Source organism: Colius striatus, chromosome 1 (assembly GCF_028858725.1).
Source record: "Colius striatus isolate bColStr4 chromosome 1, bColStr4.1.hap1, whole genome shotgun sequence".
Taxonomy (NCBI): Eukaryota; Metazoa; Chordata; class Aves; order Coliiformes; family Coliidae; genus Colius; species Colius striatus.
The window spans coordinates 195,723,835-195,741,603 of record NC_084759.1 but is presented as its reverse complement, the minus strand read 5'-3'; the positions used below and the strand labels follow the sequence as shown (position 1 = coordinate 195,741,603).

Sequence of the window (17,769 nt, the reverse complement as noted above, 5' to 3'; positions counted from 1 at the left end):
GTGTCAAGTAACAGTTAAAAAGCTTTCTTACTACCACAAATAAAGAAACTACATGCAGAGCAAGCCAACTAGAAACACCCTAGATGGAACTACGGCCAATGTAAAAAGTGCTGCTCCTGAATATGCTACAGATAAAAAACTTGATAAACATATTTGAACCAAGTCCTTTTTAAATACAGGATATTTTCATGACTTAGAAACGTAACTGATTGAAATTCTGCTCCTAGCTTCCTTAATATCAAGGCAGTTCCTTTGCAAGAACTCCAGAGACAGCTAGAAATGGTTTTTTTGGACCAGAAGTTTTAATATTGCTGTTGAAGAGTTCAAAATCCCTATTTTTTTTTTTTCCCCAAAAGCTACAGGTGCTGATATAGTTAATGACTGATACTGAAGTTTTTCTTGCACTAGTCTCATTTTCCTCATTCATAGTCTAGGAGTGCTTTTTCTTCTAGGCTATGAATTATTTGAGCATGAGTCGCTTTCAGCCTGTTGTTATACCTTCTACACTTTCTCAAAATGAAACAGAGAAGCATTGGAAGTTTACAATCCTGGCATTACTCTTTGATGCAGAGGATATTGGTTATATTAAGTACAACAACTTCAAGAGATATTCAGGCAGTAGAAAAGCCAGGATCTTGGTAGGGTTTCCTTTTTTGCCTGATTTGGAACAAAAATGTGTCTTCATTTTCCCCAATTGGAAACACACAGTAGCCATCATTCTCTTCAGTGTGCTGCACGTTGATCTCTGTTGCTACCTAAGGCTTTATGTAGAATGTAAATCATGAAGCTGCTAATTGCGTATGTGGAAAAGAGAAACTGCAATCCAGCAAATGCTACCATATTTGTATACTATAATCCTGGAACTTGTTTTAGTTACCAAGAAGTTACTATATCAAACTTCTTTCAAATTCAATAGGTAGCATCATGAAGCCAAACATCAATTTCCCAAACCACGCCTCCTCACAATTAAGCCTCTTAAAAATAACTACATGTGTAACGAAGACTGAAGATACTTTAACAGCAGACAATACATTCACAAGACCATGGGGGGCTGGAAAAGCCTCCCTAAGGTTTTAATTCCCTACATATTGTATATTTAGAATATTTAAAATCATCTGAAGAAATACCTAAGCTAGTAGAGGGAAGTTCCTTTGTAAGGCTAGAAAAATTAGTTTTCCTGGATACTCTGCTCAAAGAAGTTAGAGGAATGGAGAACAAATAAAGAACAGACACTGAGATTACTGAGGGACAAGACGTCCTCATATGGTGGTGGTAAAGTCTCAGGATTTGCTCCATTTTCTGTAGTGTTCTGAAAAGCAGACTCCTGACATAACAGAGGCAGAGAGAAGCCTTATTATGACTGCAATGAAAATTGTGTGGATCACACTACTGCATGTAAATCCTCTTGTAGCTTTTCCTAGAATAGTGGCCTAGGCTAACAGTGTTCATCTCACGGCAAAGATTCAACAACCAGGACAGAGTAACTACAAGGAAACCATACATGCTGCTGGCCACTTATTAAGTCATAAAAGACAAGCTCATCTGCCTGGTCTAGCATGCAGAAGTATTTCACAATTTTGTTCTCTGTAAAATATTTCAGTCATAAAAGTCCAAAAATTCTCCAATTGGAAGTGTTGGGTAAAATGGTAAAGAAAAAATAGTTAGAAATTAATCAATCATAAATTTATGCTTGTTTTCATTGTACTGTTTCTTGTATAAAGCTTTTGAATTTAGTCTTGCCTTTGTATCTTCTCATTTTTCCTACTTAGTTATCTCCACAGGACAGATGCAAAAAGACTTCTATCAGGACATTTAATGAAAAACATTTCTTCCAAGCAAGGCACAAAATTTAGATTTATTTATGTAATTTGATTAATCCCAATTTTTGTTTTACATTAAGTACAAAAACCAACTTGAACGTAGGTGTAAATACAGTTTCCACAAAGTAGTTCAATGAGATTTAAAAACAATTACGTATCCAGAACTGTAAAGCACAATTAAAAGCAGCCCAGGATATACAGATTTCTTACCATAACTGCTGAAAGAGCTGATAATGTATGAATATATTTAACAACCTCCAGTGATAAGTTATCTCCTTTCTAAACTTTCATTTGAAACACATTTAGCAATTCCGTACCTAACAAAGAAAGCATTAAAAAATGAGAAGCGCAGATATGTTTTAATCAAGCTGAGGCCTAAATGAAACACATACACAATTAAAAATTAAATAACAGAACAATGACTTAAATATGTTGGTTGAATATTTGTAAGAACATAAATGCTAAGATAATATAGAAAAATAGCAAGAGGTTCAAAGACTTATTTACTTCTCAAAGAACTTAACAGTGTACTGTAGCTGCCTGAAATATTTTAACAATTATAGAAAATCATACTTCCAAGTTTGGTACGTTAATATTTTCTAGATGACATACATTTAAGACAACCACCCAGGAACTTATTTACAAATAGAAGCTTATTCATTTTAAAATCAGTATTTAAAAAAAAAAAAAAAAAAAAAAATCTGTTTTGGCACTACCCATAAGGCAATGGATGATATGTATCTAAGATAGCAAATCACATAATGAAAGCATAACCAGAAGAAAATAATTTTATTTACTTAAAGAAACCTTGCCACTTCAATTATAATTAAAGAGGAAATTAAAGAATCAGCATTTGCAAATCACTAAAACACCCTATCCAAAATATCCTTTTTTATATGCGACAGGAAATTGCTTTAATGTGTAAAACTACTGTGCCATGTCTTGGGGGAGAACTTGATATTTCTATGGTTATTAAATTATCAAACTAGTTTTATTACCAGAAAATATCAAAAAGTTTAAGGAGAACACAATTTTACTTCTCATGTAACCAGAAAATAATATTACTCTGAAGTCCAACCTCTGTTAATGGTCAGTAAAAAAACTCCACAAAGGTAATTTTGCCACTCCACTGAGTAAAGACCACAGTTTCAAGCTCTCTTCTTATTGATATCAACGATTTAAGCAACTTTGTTTTTGTATTTCCATCAGCTTCAATGATAGTTGAACGTTAAAATTCAATTTCTCAGTGTTGCCACATTTGCACTGCAAAGGCTGCTAGCACAGATTCCATAAACTGTGGATTTAATTTAAAAAATAATCTTTGCATTTATCTTAAATTTATAAAAGACTTTTTCAAAACTTAAGGCAAAACCAAGTTTTATTGGTTATGTTTCTTTAAATCTGAACAGGTGTATGAGGCGGTTTAAATATCAAAAAAGATAACACCATACAGGGTATTACCAACAAAAGTAAAGAATAAGGCAGCATGCACCCTTAAGATGAAAAGAAAATTTAATTTTACAAGATGTTTAAACAATCCAGAGGCAAAAAGTGTCTGTCTCCTCTAGGAGTATCTTCATAAAACATGGAAATTTTAGAGGACATCAAGTTACTAAAATATTCCGTTCAACGTTTATACAAATACATTACTACAATTATAAGTTTACATACAATCAACTGACATCTCAGTGTTAACTAATTACTTAAATTTACAAGACAAACATAAATAAAGCTGTTAAAACAGGCAAGTACAGTACTATCATTCAGCACAATGTATTTCATATTTCTTTCACCTTGAAAAGAATCAGATTAGAATTGTGCGAAGTCGTTCTCCAAACCTAGAAATAAAATAAAAGAGAATTAAGTATACCTATGCAGGTTTTAACACAGCAGGGGCATATTCCAAATGCCTAAGTCCTGTTTTCAGGCATGTAATTTACCATTTAGCAACTTTTTGTCTGTTCTCAGAAGAGGCCACAGTCTTTAAGGTTATTTTTAATAATGACATCAGTTACAGCATCGAAAACAAACTGCACATTTTTTGTGTCTGTGGCACATGTGAAGTGAGTGTAGATTTCCTTTGTGTCTTTTCTCTTGTTCAGATCTTCAAACTGACATTGAATGTAAGCAGCTGCTTCTTCGTAAGTGTTTGATCCTAGAAGGAGAAAATTGCTCAGTAAGCAGGTTACAAACTGAAAAAGAACAAGATGCATATTGTTTCTTTTGAAAGAAATGCTGCTTTGCCAATAGTTAACCTAAATCTGAAGTGGAGTAACTCCATAGCTATTGCTTTAAGATATCATAAATCCTGCAGGAAACCTTTTGGACATATTTTAAAGAATAAAAACTAAGGACTCAATTCCAGATGCAGGAAGAATTTTTCCATTTACTTCAGTGGCAGAGGTAGTATCTAAGTAACAACTCATCACTGTTTCCTTGATTAGGATATTTCATTCCTTCAAGTTATTCACTTCTAACATGTATTTACGCTCCTTGTTCAAAGAGACTTTCATGTATCTTCACAGATTCCTGCTGTTGAAAAAAATTAACACTTACATAAAAAAAACAGCAGGACATGAGCAAAAGGAATGGGCTAAATAAATCAGGCTGAAGAGTTGCAGCAGTAACATGTAAATGCTATCAATGGACTGGGATTGTTTCACCTGATTAAGAAGGTGAATCTGACTTAGCACTATTTCATCTCTGATTCATCAAAAGACTCCCCTCCTCCACTTAAACTTAATATTTTAGACATCTAGAATTATTAATTTTCCTGATTTCTGTATAAAAAAATAAGGTAATTAAAAAAAAACTACTTGAAACCCACATCCCCCTCCAATACCTGCATATTCAGGGTAGCATATAGTGAGAGGACTCCTTTTGATTTTTTCTTCAAAAAGATCTTTCTTGTTCAGGAAGAGAATAATAGAAGTGTCTGTGAACCATTTATTGTTGCAGATACTGTCAAATAATTTCATGCTTTCATGCATCCGATTCTGTAATTGGAAAATACACCTTGTTGTATTTTATCAGACTTCAATAGTAAAATCAGGATACATACTTTTTATTAGATACAAGTGACCTAGATAACTTAAAACACTAAGTTTCTAGAATACACAATTACATTTTACAACAGGGAAATACAGGGAGGCCAAGACAGCTAAAAAGGACATTTTAATGAGCAGGGTTTAAGCAACTACTTTTCTACTTTGTTTTGGTCTTGGTTCCCACCCCGACTTAAAAGTGTTTAATATTTTAGAAATTTTTGGTGTGTCCTGATGTCTTGCAGTACAGTTATTCTGCAAGAGGTGCTGAATTACCTGAATTTGTCTTCCACTGATCTGACCTCCCGGCAACCGAAAATTAAAATTCTGCACCTAGCTGAGATTTTATCACTAAAAGAAAAAGTTATACAAAACTAGAGAATGAAATGAGCAGGATTTTCTCCTCTAATTTTTCACTCAAGTCTATTAAGCAGCAGAATACTAGTTATAACTTTGATTACATTTGACTTCAAAGGTTTTTCTATCGCTCTTTCCTCATCAAACTATGTATTAGAAGAAGTTGCAGAATAAGGAAGAACACAGAAATTTGTTAACAATTCACATACAATAGATGAGCACCACTTTAGATCACTCAGGTAGTGAAGTCATACACTGATATGGGAGGATTCACACCTTGAAAGAGGAAAAGAGTGGAGGGGATTGGAAAGGAGAAGAAAAACCAAAATTTCGGCAACTAACGAAAGACATCAGAGAACATTTAGAACAAAATAAAAACTGGAGAATGAGGAAGGAAAGGAAAACCAAATGTGGTAGAATAAACAGGTAACTGAAGCAATTTCTTAGTATGTACTTCCAGCATTCATAAAGACACTGGAATAGGTATTTCAGATAAACTTTCCTCAGCTATCCTCATTACTTAAAGCATTCTTTAAAACATGAAAGTGTAGCTGAACCACAGTATTCCTTCTGAGAATGAGAAAATAATTTGAAACCCGAGAGCATAAATTCTATCACTATTTATGAGACCTTTTACTCAAAACCCATACGTCTTACAAAGCACTAATACTCCAGAAGATCTATTTACAGCTTTCTTTCAAACTTATTTAGTTTCTGTCCAACAATCATTTCCTTCTTCAACATTAAAGTACTTGCCATTTCCTCATCTTCAGCCAAGACCAAGTCATAATCACTTAATGCCACACAAAAAATAATTGCTGTAACACCCTCAAAGCAGTGAATCCACTTCTTCCGCTCTGATCTTTGGCCTCCAACATCAAACATTCTACAAAACAGAAGCGCAAAACAGGGAATTAACTTTGGAATTTCTTGCTTTCTAAATGTTAATCGACAAAATCTTAAAGTATCAGATATGTAAGTCTGATCATGAATTTTTTAAAAAGGTATAAAAATCTGCTACTTATTACTATTTGATATCTCCATCTAAAAAAACTTTACAAAAGTCTTAAAAGGCTTGCTACACAATACTCTGCAAAACATGAGAAAATATGAGATGGAAACATGAAAGCTAAAAAACCCCTGAGCATTTACAATACTATATTTCACTAAAGAAGTTAATTGTAATTTATAAGAAATAAGTTAGCTTTACTAAACGTAAACTAAATGAAAGTGTTATTTAACAAATATTATTTTACTCCAAATGAATACAAGTTCAAAATAATAAAAGGCACCAATTGACCATGTAAAACTCTTTAAAAGCTTTAATACTTGGAAATACTACAGCAGCTGGATACAAGTAACACTGACTTTACTGTTGTTTGTTTTCTGAACATAAATATATAAAATCTAATTTTCACTTTTTTCAAATTTAATTCACAATTTCTAAATCCTGGTGAGTTTCAGTTCCTCTTTCTGCTAAACCAAAACGCAACTTGATGTATTTTTCAACTGTCCATGTTGAAATGGGATATTCTTTTAAGAGACACTAAAATTATTTTCAATATCCGTGTAAAAGATCAAATAAGTATTACATAATAAGAAAAACCATTTTTCCCTCAACTAAATGCGTATTTGGAAACACAGTCAAGTGGGAAAACTGAACTATAAAATGAGTCTTGTTTCTTTTAAATTCTTAGCTTAGCAGAAGTAAAGCAATAGGAAAAGACCACGTTCCAGAACTTAACAGTAGAGGAGCAGTAAACTAGCATGTTACGAATGGATTTGCTTTTTTCTATCTAAATGCTTAAATAGACATTTACTATTATTGACTACAGTCACTTTTGAAAGACAGAACTTTTATTAGACTTCATCAAGTATTTTGCAGGTCAGATAAATAGTATCCTGATACAATGAAGTAAATCATGGGGGACAGTACAGGACCTAACATAAAAAAAAAAATCAAATAGCATTATCCTGAAATTAAGTGATATATGCATCATAGGATCTTCTCTAAGAGAGAAAATATACTTTTTCCACCTGCCTCTTTCCCATTACCAAAAAAGAAGTCTGTTGTCTCAAATTGTTGTGATGACTTACAGCTTCAAAACAATGCAAATGTCTCATATTACTTCCCTGGCTATGCTAATCAATATTTGATCAAGTAAAACCTTATTTTTTCCTCCTACTTACAAGCAAACACAGTAATTCTTTTAAAAAGACATCCAATTTTTGTCTTCAGGGGTTTTCAAAAGTATTTTTAACTTTTTTCTACATTGTCACAAAAATAAGAGCTTAGAATTCAGTAAAAAAAAGAATCTTCCAATGGAAGGAGGAATAGAGACGAAAAAGAACAAAGGACAGATCATTTCCTGTATCTCCATCCTCTTTGTTGTAAGTAGCAGAAAGGCCAATTCTACCACAGAAGCCTTATCTGGGTAAAAATGACCCAGACAGAAAGAGAAATCCACACCAGAAAAATAATTGTTAAGATGAATGCTTATAACTCTTGTAAAGATATTCCATTGTGGCCTAAAATAATTCATAATTATGTTAGTAATAAGAATATCACAACAAGGGCTTTTGATGGAGAGTAGGGCATGTAGGGCTAAACAACAAATCTTATAGGACAGAAAAGAATACAAGACAGAAAATCTTACTGAGAAACTGAACAAGGAAATTGTTATTTTTTTGTGGACATCAGCTTCTAAGGAACATAAGAAATTAAATGCTTTACACTGACAGCAGTACTGTATTACCAATCTGCATGAATCTTCAATAATATGGCATTGCTCAATGCTAAAGTTTTACCAATAAGGATGGCAACAGAGGTATGGGAAAACGTGGCGCAATTTCCCATATCAATAAATAACTGTAGTTAAAAGTATTTTTTCAAAGAACAGCAAAAATATAGAAAGTTAACAGGTCTGCACTGGGGACACTGTATGATTTCAGTGTGTTCAGACTATGTTACCAGCAGGTATCCTGGGAAAGGAGGGAAAAAGCAGAAGACAGGCAACTTCTAGAACACAGAAGAATTATAATTTCCAGTTTGTATTTGCACAGAAGCTGTTTAATTTGCAGATAGATTTGTAAATTACTCTTTCAAAAGGTTTTAAGATTGATTAAGATCTTCTAATATGGGAGGGTGTGCACAAAGGGTTGTGTTCAAGCCCATCTGTTAAGTACTTGCCTTGGATACTAAAATTCATAGTACCACCCATGGTTTGACTACTCAAAAGAACCATCTTTTGCTTTGCTAAGTGCAAGGTAACTCAGACTCTACAGTCAATTAAAAGAAATACAAGGCAGTGGTAAAAGAACTGAAGTTTGTAACAGCTGTATCTAGCCCCCTTATCTAAATAATTAAGATATTAGATAAATGCTTTAATGACTTTCCATTAATTGAAGACAGTGGACTTCTCCAATGAGATCACAAGGTGACTATGCCAAATTAAGACCAATTATTTCACTGAACTAAATATATAGCAACAAAGAGACTTCTCCAGTCATCTCTCTACTAAGCTATGTTACTAAGCTGTATTACATGCTTTATCTGGAATTGTACAAATTTAAGGACTTATGCATGGTATTTTCATTACCACAGTATGCTTTCGAGCACTAGTGACAGATTTGCTATGTTCTGCTTCTTTCAGACTATTTAAGCAAAAGAGATGATTCCAGGATCTATATAAAATGTGATATGGGCCAAAAGAACACCAGGTTGATCTATTGATAATTGCTTCTTTTAAGGTAATAAAAGCAGTTTGTTCCAGTCTCCAGCCCTGTGAAAGATTCTGAATTTGAAGAGCACATTTTTAAGGCAGAGTGGGTGTTTACGAAAATGTGATACTGGTCTGGAATGTCTCACATACTGCACACTAACTAAAACTGACCTATATTTTAATTATCCCTCTTTCTTCTTTTCCCTGGGCTGTAAGATTGCAGGCATTGCAGTTACATAGAAAACCCTATCAAATGTTAGTCTACTATATGACTAGGTAAATTGCACTGGAAAGGATTCAATTACAGTTGTTATTTTTAGAAGGCTTCAAGTGTAATGAGTTGCTAGACTTTCATTCAAAAAAAGCATAGTGAAAATAAGTAGAAAATAGAAGGGAAACATAGACCCTTGACTTTGTGATAAGAAACTGTCAGAAAAATCATAACCTCTAACAAGGTCTTCCACTTGTGTATACTATCATGCAAGTAACCACGCTCATTGCCCATTTAATGTTTCACAATGGAAAAGTGTCATCTTAAGAACATTTCAAAGACTACTACTGTTTAGAATTTTAAAATAAAAAAAAAAAAGGAAGATTCCTTAGAAGCGTTCCCTACCTTCAGAGACATCTTTGAGGGGAAGTCTCTAGATAATACCCTACATAAATGCAAGTCAGACACCTACTCATACTTAGCTCTCCTATAATCAGCAATCACTGTATCCATAGAAAGGTATTTCACACCTGTATACCTTAACAATTAATATGTTAAATTTTAGCCTTGTCCTCTGTCAATTCTAACACTTATGTTTTATAATCTTGTACTAAGAATTGAATTTCCATGAGAATTTGCTGAATTATCAGAAGAACTTTTCTACAAAACAAGGCGTTCCTTGAAGACAGAAGTAAAAAATACTCAGACTAAAGTTCTGAAATAGTCTATAGAAACAAGATGAAGATGACTTACTATTTGCATTTTAGATTGAATTGATAATCAAAGCTATGCTGAATGCTTTATAGAGAAGGCTGAAATGAGACTCAACCTTGAAGAATCTAAATAAACACAGCAGAACAGGAAAGAAAGATAGTGAATGAAACCTGAAGTATACAATATTGCTCAGCTAGAGACCTTTATGCACCCTCACTTTGGTATAATCAAGCCTTTTATGCCTTTAGTTCATCTTAAAAGTTCTTTTCAATGTTATATAAGACTATACTTCAAGACCTTCCAATAAGACATTAAGCCTATCTCTTAAAACACCTAAAATTTAAACACCTGCTGTACCAGTGTTGGTGTACAACATTACAGCTAAATACTTAAAGGCTTATCTTAGAGTTACACATTTTATAGAAGTGTAATCATATAATAGTTGGAGGAGACTGGAAGTAGCTTCCTGCATACAAATTCATTGTGAGTGTAGATCCCCCCCTTATTACAGAATTGAACAAGAAACTTTAGAAAACAAGTGAGAAAAATGCATAGCTCTTCAGAATACTGAAGATCTCTCTTGAGGCTTGGCCAAGGACTACATTCCTTAGTTTTACAAGAGACTTATTGCTATTTACCAGCTATTCTTTTAAATAAATATTCATTTTGCATAGTTACACACTAAAACAGCGAAACAAAGTATACCTCCACGGTACTAATAGCCTTGAAGCATCTCTCTCTCTCTCTATATATATATATATACACACACACACACATATATATATCTCTCTAGGTGAACCTGCTTCTGCAGCGGGGAAGAACTAGATTATCTCTAAAGGTCCCTTCCAACCCCTACTATTCTATGATATTACAGTATTTGCTATAGACTTACATGAAAAAAAAGTCCCATGAAGATTCGAAACAATTATACACATGTTGACATCAATCTCTGCACAACTTAAATATATATGCAATGTGAGTTTTACTGAGTTTTCTTCTCACTTGTCTGATCAGTAGGAGGTAGAATATTATTGCATTTCTACTATCCTATGCTTTTGTCATGTCGGGCTTCAGATGCAAACTGTTCTGAATGCTAATATTCCACACCACACGAAACTTAAGCTACATTCTTTCATAATTAAAGTAAAATATGTATTCCAATTCTGTGCTTCAGAATAATGGATTTACTCTGTCATACAACACCAGAAAACATGTACAAGCCTCTCTCTCTCCAACTGAACTGAGAGAGAAGAATCTGATAGAAGAATAGCCATTTAACATGACAGAAAATGGGATATTCTGAGATTTAGTTTACAAATAAAATATCTTTACAGAAAGCTTCCTATAAAACCAAAGCATTTATTAATATCTTCATATTTTTCCCAAGGTGTTACAGCAGTTCCAACAACTCTCACATCCCTTGATAAAACTGAATGAAGTGTGAAGAAATAATTGCAGAAAAAAAGGTAAAGTTGTGGTTAGACAGATTTGTTGAATTATATCATTGAAAGTACACCTTCTAGAACTTTACAGAAACCATATGACAGATAAACATGCAGCATGATTGACATACTTAAAGTGAAGATCTTTGAAAGTGAAGTGAGTTTCCACTATTCCTGTAGTTTTCACTCTAGTCCTGAGAACGTCTTGTTGAGTTGGAATGTAGCTTGTTTGTGCTATCCTGTCCAAGTCATTCAAGTAACTGAAGGTAAAAATAAACACTGCTTTCAGTTATTCATAAAATAGTAACATGATAATTACAAAGAACTACAACAGTTCTAGGTCCATTCATTATATTGAACTTGACTTTTTACAAACTCAGCTGTCTCTGAGACAAGATGAAAAGCAAGACATATTATTCCCCTTAATTTTCTATAGTTTTTAAATAAGCTTTGGAGACATAAAGAAAACAACTAACAACTGTACTGGAAGTATCAGTGTTATTTCAATAAAATCTGACCACATCTCTATATATTCAGCATGTTTACAATTACATTACTGCTACTATAGTCTTCTCACAGTTACCTCACCTTCATGTTTTTCAATGGCATACAATTACTCTAAAGAACAGAAGTACCTTAAGTCAAAGAAAACTACAAATACTACAAATTAATTCAGAAAGATAAAGCTTTAAAAAAGTGCCCTATACAGCCAGTATCACTGCTGTGCCATTCTTTACCATATTACCTCTCCCTTGAAGTTTTCTTTGACCAACTTAGCATTACTGTTGCCATCACATCTTGTTTCTCACACCCTTGATTCCTTACTATTTTATTTTTTAATGAAGTACTCTAGTATAGAAGACACATCCCAATTGTTACCTTCCCTCAACACATTTCTAACAGAGACCATTAATTAACAAAGAAAATGCAGGAAAGTTGAACAACAGGAGAAACTCCTATGAAAATGAAAGCAGTATTGTGGTTTAAACCCAGCTGAGTGCCCGATGCCCACCAAGTTGTTCTACCACTCCCCCTCCTAAACTGGAGAGGAGACAGAGAAATATAATGAGAGGTTTGTGAATTAAGTAGAAAGAGATCACTCAGAAATTAGCATCATGGGCAAAACAGACTCAACTTGGTGAGAAATGGTCTGATTTACTAATGAGCAATCAAAACAGAGCAGGAAATGTAAGAAATAAACCCAAATCTTAGAACACTTTCCCGCACTGGTCCTTCTTCCCAGGCCTCTCCTTCCTTCCTCCTCAGTGGCACAGAGGATGGGGAATGGATGTTGTGGTCAGTTCATTACAGATGAACTTTGCTGCTGCATACTCTTGTGGGGAGGCCTCCTCACACTTCCCACTGCTACACTGTGGCATCCTTCCCATGGGAGACAGTCCCTCACAAACTTCTCCAAGGTGAGTCCTTCACATGGATACAGTTCTTCATGAACTGCTCCAACATTGGGCCTCCCACAGGGGCAGCTCTTCACACACTGCCCTGACACAAGTCCTCCACAGGAAGAACAGTCCTTCAGGTACATGGGTCCTTCATAAGATCACAAGTCCTGACAGCAGACCTGCTGCCTTGCACAGGCTCCTCTCTCCCCACAGGCTTCCAGGTCCTGCCAGGAACATGCTTCAACATGGGCTTCCCAGAGAGTCGCAGCCTCCTTCAGGCATCCACCCGCTTCGGCGGGGTGTCCACCACAGGCTGTGAGTGGATCTCTGCTCCCCAGTGGCCTCCATGGACTGCAGGAGGACAACCTGCCTCACCATGGTCTTCACCACAGGTCACAGGAGAATCTTTCTTTCAGGGCTTAAAGCACCCTCCTCTCCCTCCCTCTCCACTGACCTTGGTGTCTGCAGAGATGTTTTCACATTCTCCCTCCCTGTTGCTGCTGCAGTTTAGCAACTGCCCAGCAACTTCTTCCACTTCCAAATACGTTATTCACAGAGGCGTTACCTCAATCACTATTTGGCCAGGCCTGGGTCAGCTGCAGGTCCATCCTAGAATTAAATGGTAATGACCCTAACAGCTACAGGGGAAGCTTCTAGCAGCTCTTTGTTTAAAGAAGCCACCTCTGCAGCTCCTCACTACCAAAACACGGCCCAGCCAAAACCACTACAAGTACCCTTGGTAATACAGATTCACATCATGTAATCACATTTCCTGGCAGTTCAGATACTGAACAGGTACTGGAGTTGTGGTTTTGCAGTAAAAAAGCTATTAAAGAATCTTAAAGCAATATTTAGTCAGACATGACTCAAATTCATAACTGTACTACACTTCTTCCTGTCCAATCTTGAAGCCTAGTTGTTGCATTTGGCTGAAGTAAACAATATTTTTGTCCAGAAACCTTTACATTTTCTATCAACATGGAATGAGAATTCCTCAAAAGATGAGACTTCACTTGTATTTCATTAGTGACTACTTAGAAGGCAAAGAGAATCTTGTTTGTCACACAGTACTTACTAGGCAGCAGAGTCATTAAGCTGGTATTCTCTAGATCTGTTGAAACAAGCTTGAACTCCACTATCTTTCCACAGTCTCTTGATAACTCCAGCAAGCTCTGCAGTCATAAATCCTTCTTCTGCTGCTCCAGCCAACACAAAGAGTTGACGAGCATCATCCTTTAGGATGTAAGAAAGAGAAGACACAAATACTAAAAAATATAACAGAAGTATTATCATCTAGGAACTATATTCAGTAAATGAGTTCCCTTTTCAATAATGTAAACACATACGTAACAATGAGAAAACGGGAGGGAAAACAATTCTTTCTAGTGTTCTGCATAGGATATTAACTCTCACATTTTTCAACAGATAGTAAACCTAATTTCTCATTAGCTGATTAAGTTGCAGAACACTTAATCCTGACACTGATCTCCTCTCAAGCAGATCAGAAGAAGCTTTAGCTAAGATTCTGTAAAGAAAAGTAGTAACGTATTTTGTGCTCATGTCTAATGTTAACTTTATTTATTCATCCAATACCACAAACTGAACAGAATAGTTACAATGCACACTAGAACCTTCAGAACCACAATTACGTATTAACTGACCAAAAATACCCCACATATTAGTCACTTAAGCTTCAAAAGACAATTTTGTCTGAAAGTGACAAATGATCACTTCTTCCTAGGAAATATAAAACCACTGAGTAAAACCTTCACAGATAAATCAGTTACAAATATCCACTACCTCAGTTCTAAAGAGACCAGTAATGCAGTATCAAGCAAACATTCGAGATTTTTAAAAGAACATCTGCTGAACTTTAAGACTAGACTTTAAGACATTTATATAATGACTGCCTTTGAGAAGGAGGATAATGGAGTACGCAATGCCAATCCACCAGTCACCTTTAACAGGATTTGATTAGTTGTTTACCTTAATCCAATTTTGACTGATGAAGGAAACAATGTTAGATCTTTAAGGCATTGAAAAAAGCCACTGGACACAGGAAAGAGACTCACATTAGTACTGTGGGTAGGTGCTTGACTTTGGTTATAAACTATATGTAATCTAACACCAAAGTATTTCAGCCAGAAAAATGAGCATACTTGTGGCTTGTAACTACTAACCACAGCAGGTATTGTTTGTTTAACAATTAAAGAGAACAGATGATACTGGAAAGGAGGAAGGAGGAAAGAGAAACTTAGGCACATTAGATGAAAACTGAAAATAGTTCAAGAAAGAAGAAGGAATAAAAGGACGTTTAAGGTTTTTCCTCCAAACAGTAAGTAAAGATATTGATGTAAATCTGTAGAAAAATCCAGTTCTGTCATCTTTCCTATTCAAACAGTAAGATGTAGGGAGGGAGAACGATATTTCAGGATAAGCACCAAATTTAGAACTATTTAGTGATAAAGATATTGTCCACCGTAGACTTGAATAATCAAAGACTATGACAACTAACGGGGATACTGCTTACAGATGGATTGAATAATACTGGTATTTACAGACTGAGAACAAAAAGCTCGTGGTTCAGTCAACTCAAGGCAAATTTGACAAGATTTATTTGTATGTATATGTATAAATATGCAATTACATGTCTGAACAAGAATTATCTGATATTTATCTCAAAGTCTTTCGAAAAATAGAGCAGTTATAAATCTAAAAAGGAAGATTTGTTAAATTAACAGAGTATGGATTATTGTACATGCACAGGAAAAATAGTGGAGAATTAATAGAAATGCAATGGATTGAAAAAACAGAGCAGTAAAGACCAAAGGGTTGGACAGTCAGATCTCACAGATGATAGTTTCAGCAACATGCATGGATTAAAAAAACCCTGAAATACAATTCTGGTCTTGAATATTGTTTGTGGATGCAAATGCCAAGGTCTTATAGGCTCACAGAAGGAGTAGATCTTGAAGAAGAGTCAATAAATTAAGACATATGGAAACAGCTTAGAAACTGACAGTCAATTTTGCCATGAAGGATTATGCCATTTTATACAGTCTTTCAAACATAAAAAATTACTCATTTTAAATAACTCTGATCCCTACATGCTCTAAAACTCATTTCAGCTTTTCAAAATCGCAAACATTGAAGTAAAAATTAATTTCTGATACCTCCATACTCTAAGTATGGCAGGTCTACAGACAAAGCAATGTAACATGCAATAATGAAATCCTATTTTCATCATTAACCTATACCAGACACTTATACTGGAAAGAAGCAGCTTCCTCCTAGGCATCACTATTTCTCTACCAGAAATCACAAACAAGATTATGTAAATAAACTAATTTAACTATTTCTCTAGCTAATTACAGCACATTTCGCATTCAGAAAGGGACAATAGTCCTTTAAATCACATTCACAAAATGCGTCAGAACACACTTATCACTTTAGTACCGAAACTTCTTGAAGAAAGACATCAGTCTTGAGGCTGACCATTACACTACTGAAATTGCTGGTGTAACCTGTGCTTCCTTGATTCAACAGCTTTAAAAAACCAAAACACTGAATTCACTACTTTACTATTAGTCTCATGACATAAGTAAGAGAATACCATTTTCCAGACAAACGTATCCCATTAGAGCAAAACCCTCAGAAATTCCTCTCAAGAAATTTAAGGAAGAGTCTGAATGTAACAGCTTTCACAAGGAGGTTTTGCTTTTTTTTTCCAAAAAGCAACAAAACTTCAATAAATAAAATTAAAAAGGCTATGCTATAAAAATTGAGGGGTAACCGTATTTTTTAAAGTAAGACTGACGTATATAACACAAACTCTGAATTCCTTTTCTCATTTTTGAACTTACAATGGGAAAAAAAATAGTACTGACATTCAGTAGAAATGTTGCTCTGAAAAAAGAATTCGGAACACCATGACCTGTGTAAGTGTAAAGGGATCGACAGCTATTTTGAGAATATTCCTGAAAAAAGTTTGCCTCATCATTTATATTGTTCTCTACAATTGAGAAATTCAGATGACTCCCAATTGATATAACATATAAAACAGCCCTCAAAATCTTGTTAGTCATTTTATGTGCTAACACCTAAATTTACTCCTCCGTTTTCTCTTACTATGTATTTGGCAACATGAGTCTACCATCTGCCTCTTTCCAACATTAACTGTCAGACTCTGGAGAGGACTCCATTGCATAAATACTGAACTAATGTGCAGTAAGATACTGTTGCTATCCTGGAAAACTTTGGTCTTGAACAGAAGACAACAGCAAACACGAGAACAAATGTAGATAGGAATAACAAAGGAAAAGGAAGCTTTTATTAGTTATGTTTACAAATGAAGTTGTTTCAGATAGATATAATACATATACATAAAATAATGACTATGAAAGAACAAAATGAAAACTAACTAAAAACTCATGGCTGCCAATCAGATTGACTGGCTAACAGATCCACAGAGGTTTCTAAGTGGGACATCAGATGAAATCGAGACAGAAAAGTCACATAAAAGTTTGGAAAAAAGCCTCTTATTTCCTGTTAAAAATCTTAATCACATGTTAACATGAAAAAATGGGGTACCAGCAGTAGATCTGTGTGCATGTCTGCTTCACGTAAAACAAAGTCCTCCACACTGGAAATCAGTATGAAAGAAGACCAAATCCAGAGACTGGAAATGTTTTAGGCACTGCTGTGCCTATGACCTAAAAGAGAAGTGCAGACAGTAGCTAGATGCCTATCTACTTAAGCTGTGTTTTTTAAGTAGTGATAATATAATTAAGTTAAAAGATATACAGACCGTAACAGCCCCAAGGTCCATACAAACAGAGACATGACTGCATGGTTTAATGATTTTTAAAGAACTCCCTAAGACTCACATGTTTAGTTCTTCAAATTTAGATAGAATCTGGAGAAGTGTATCTAAATCAAGCAGTTGTTGTGAATTAACCTTGTACTGATTGCTCTGTACATCACCTTCCCATGTAAGAATCAATGGCATTTAGTTTTCAGTCATACTTTGTATCCTACAGTGACTTTTTGTTATCAAGAG

The 17,769-nt window shown here is 34.7% G+C and overlaps 1 protein-coding gene across 3 annotated transcripts in view; it reads right to left on the bottom strand.

The window, feature by feature from the left end:
- Positions 1 to 3,314: 3,314 nt before the first annotated feature.
- GNAI1 (G protein subunit alpha i1) overlaps positions 3,315 to 17,769 on the bottom strand; it is a 32,869-nt gene continuing 18,414 nt past the window's right edge. For 2 of the 3 annotated variants that reach the window (XM_062019667.1, XM_062019682.1), the window contains exons 4-8: positions 13,786 to 13,943; positions 11,442 to 11,570; positions 5,978 to 6,107; positions 4,663 to 4,816; positions 3,315 to 3,975 (exon numbers count right to left, since the gene is read on the bottom strand). In XM_062019667.1, coding sequence (XP_061875651.1) covers positions 3,785 to 3,975; positions 4,663 to 4,816; positions 5,978 to 6,107; positions 11,442 to 11,570; positions 13,786 to 13,943 — 762 coding nt within the window. In that variant the 3' untranslated portion in view covers positions 3,315 to 3,784. The remainder of the gene's footprint in view (positions 3,976 to 4,662; positions 4,817 to 5,977; positions 6,108 to 11,441; positions 11,571 to 13,785; positions 13,944 to 17,769) is intronic. The other variant, XM_010200535.2, reaches the window with a different exon arrangement.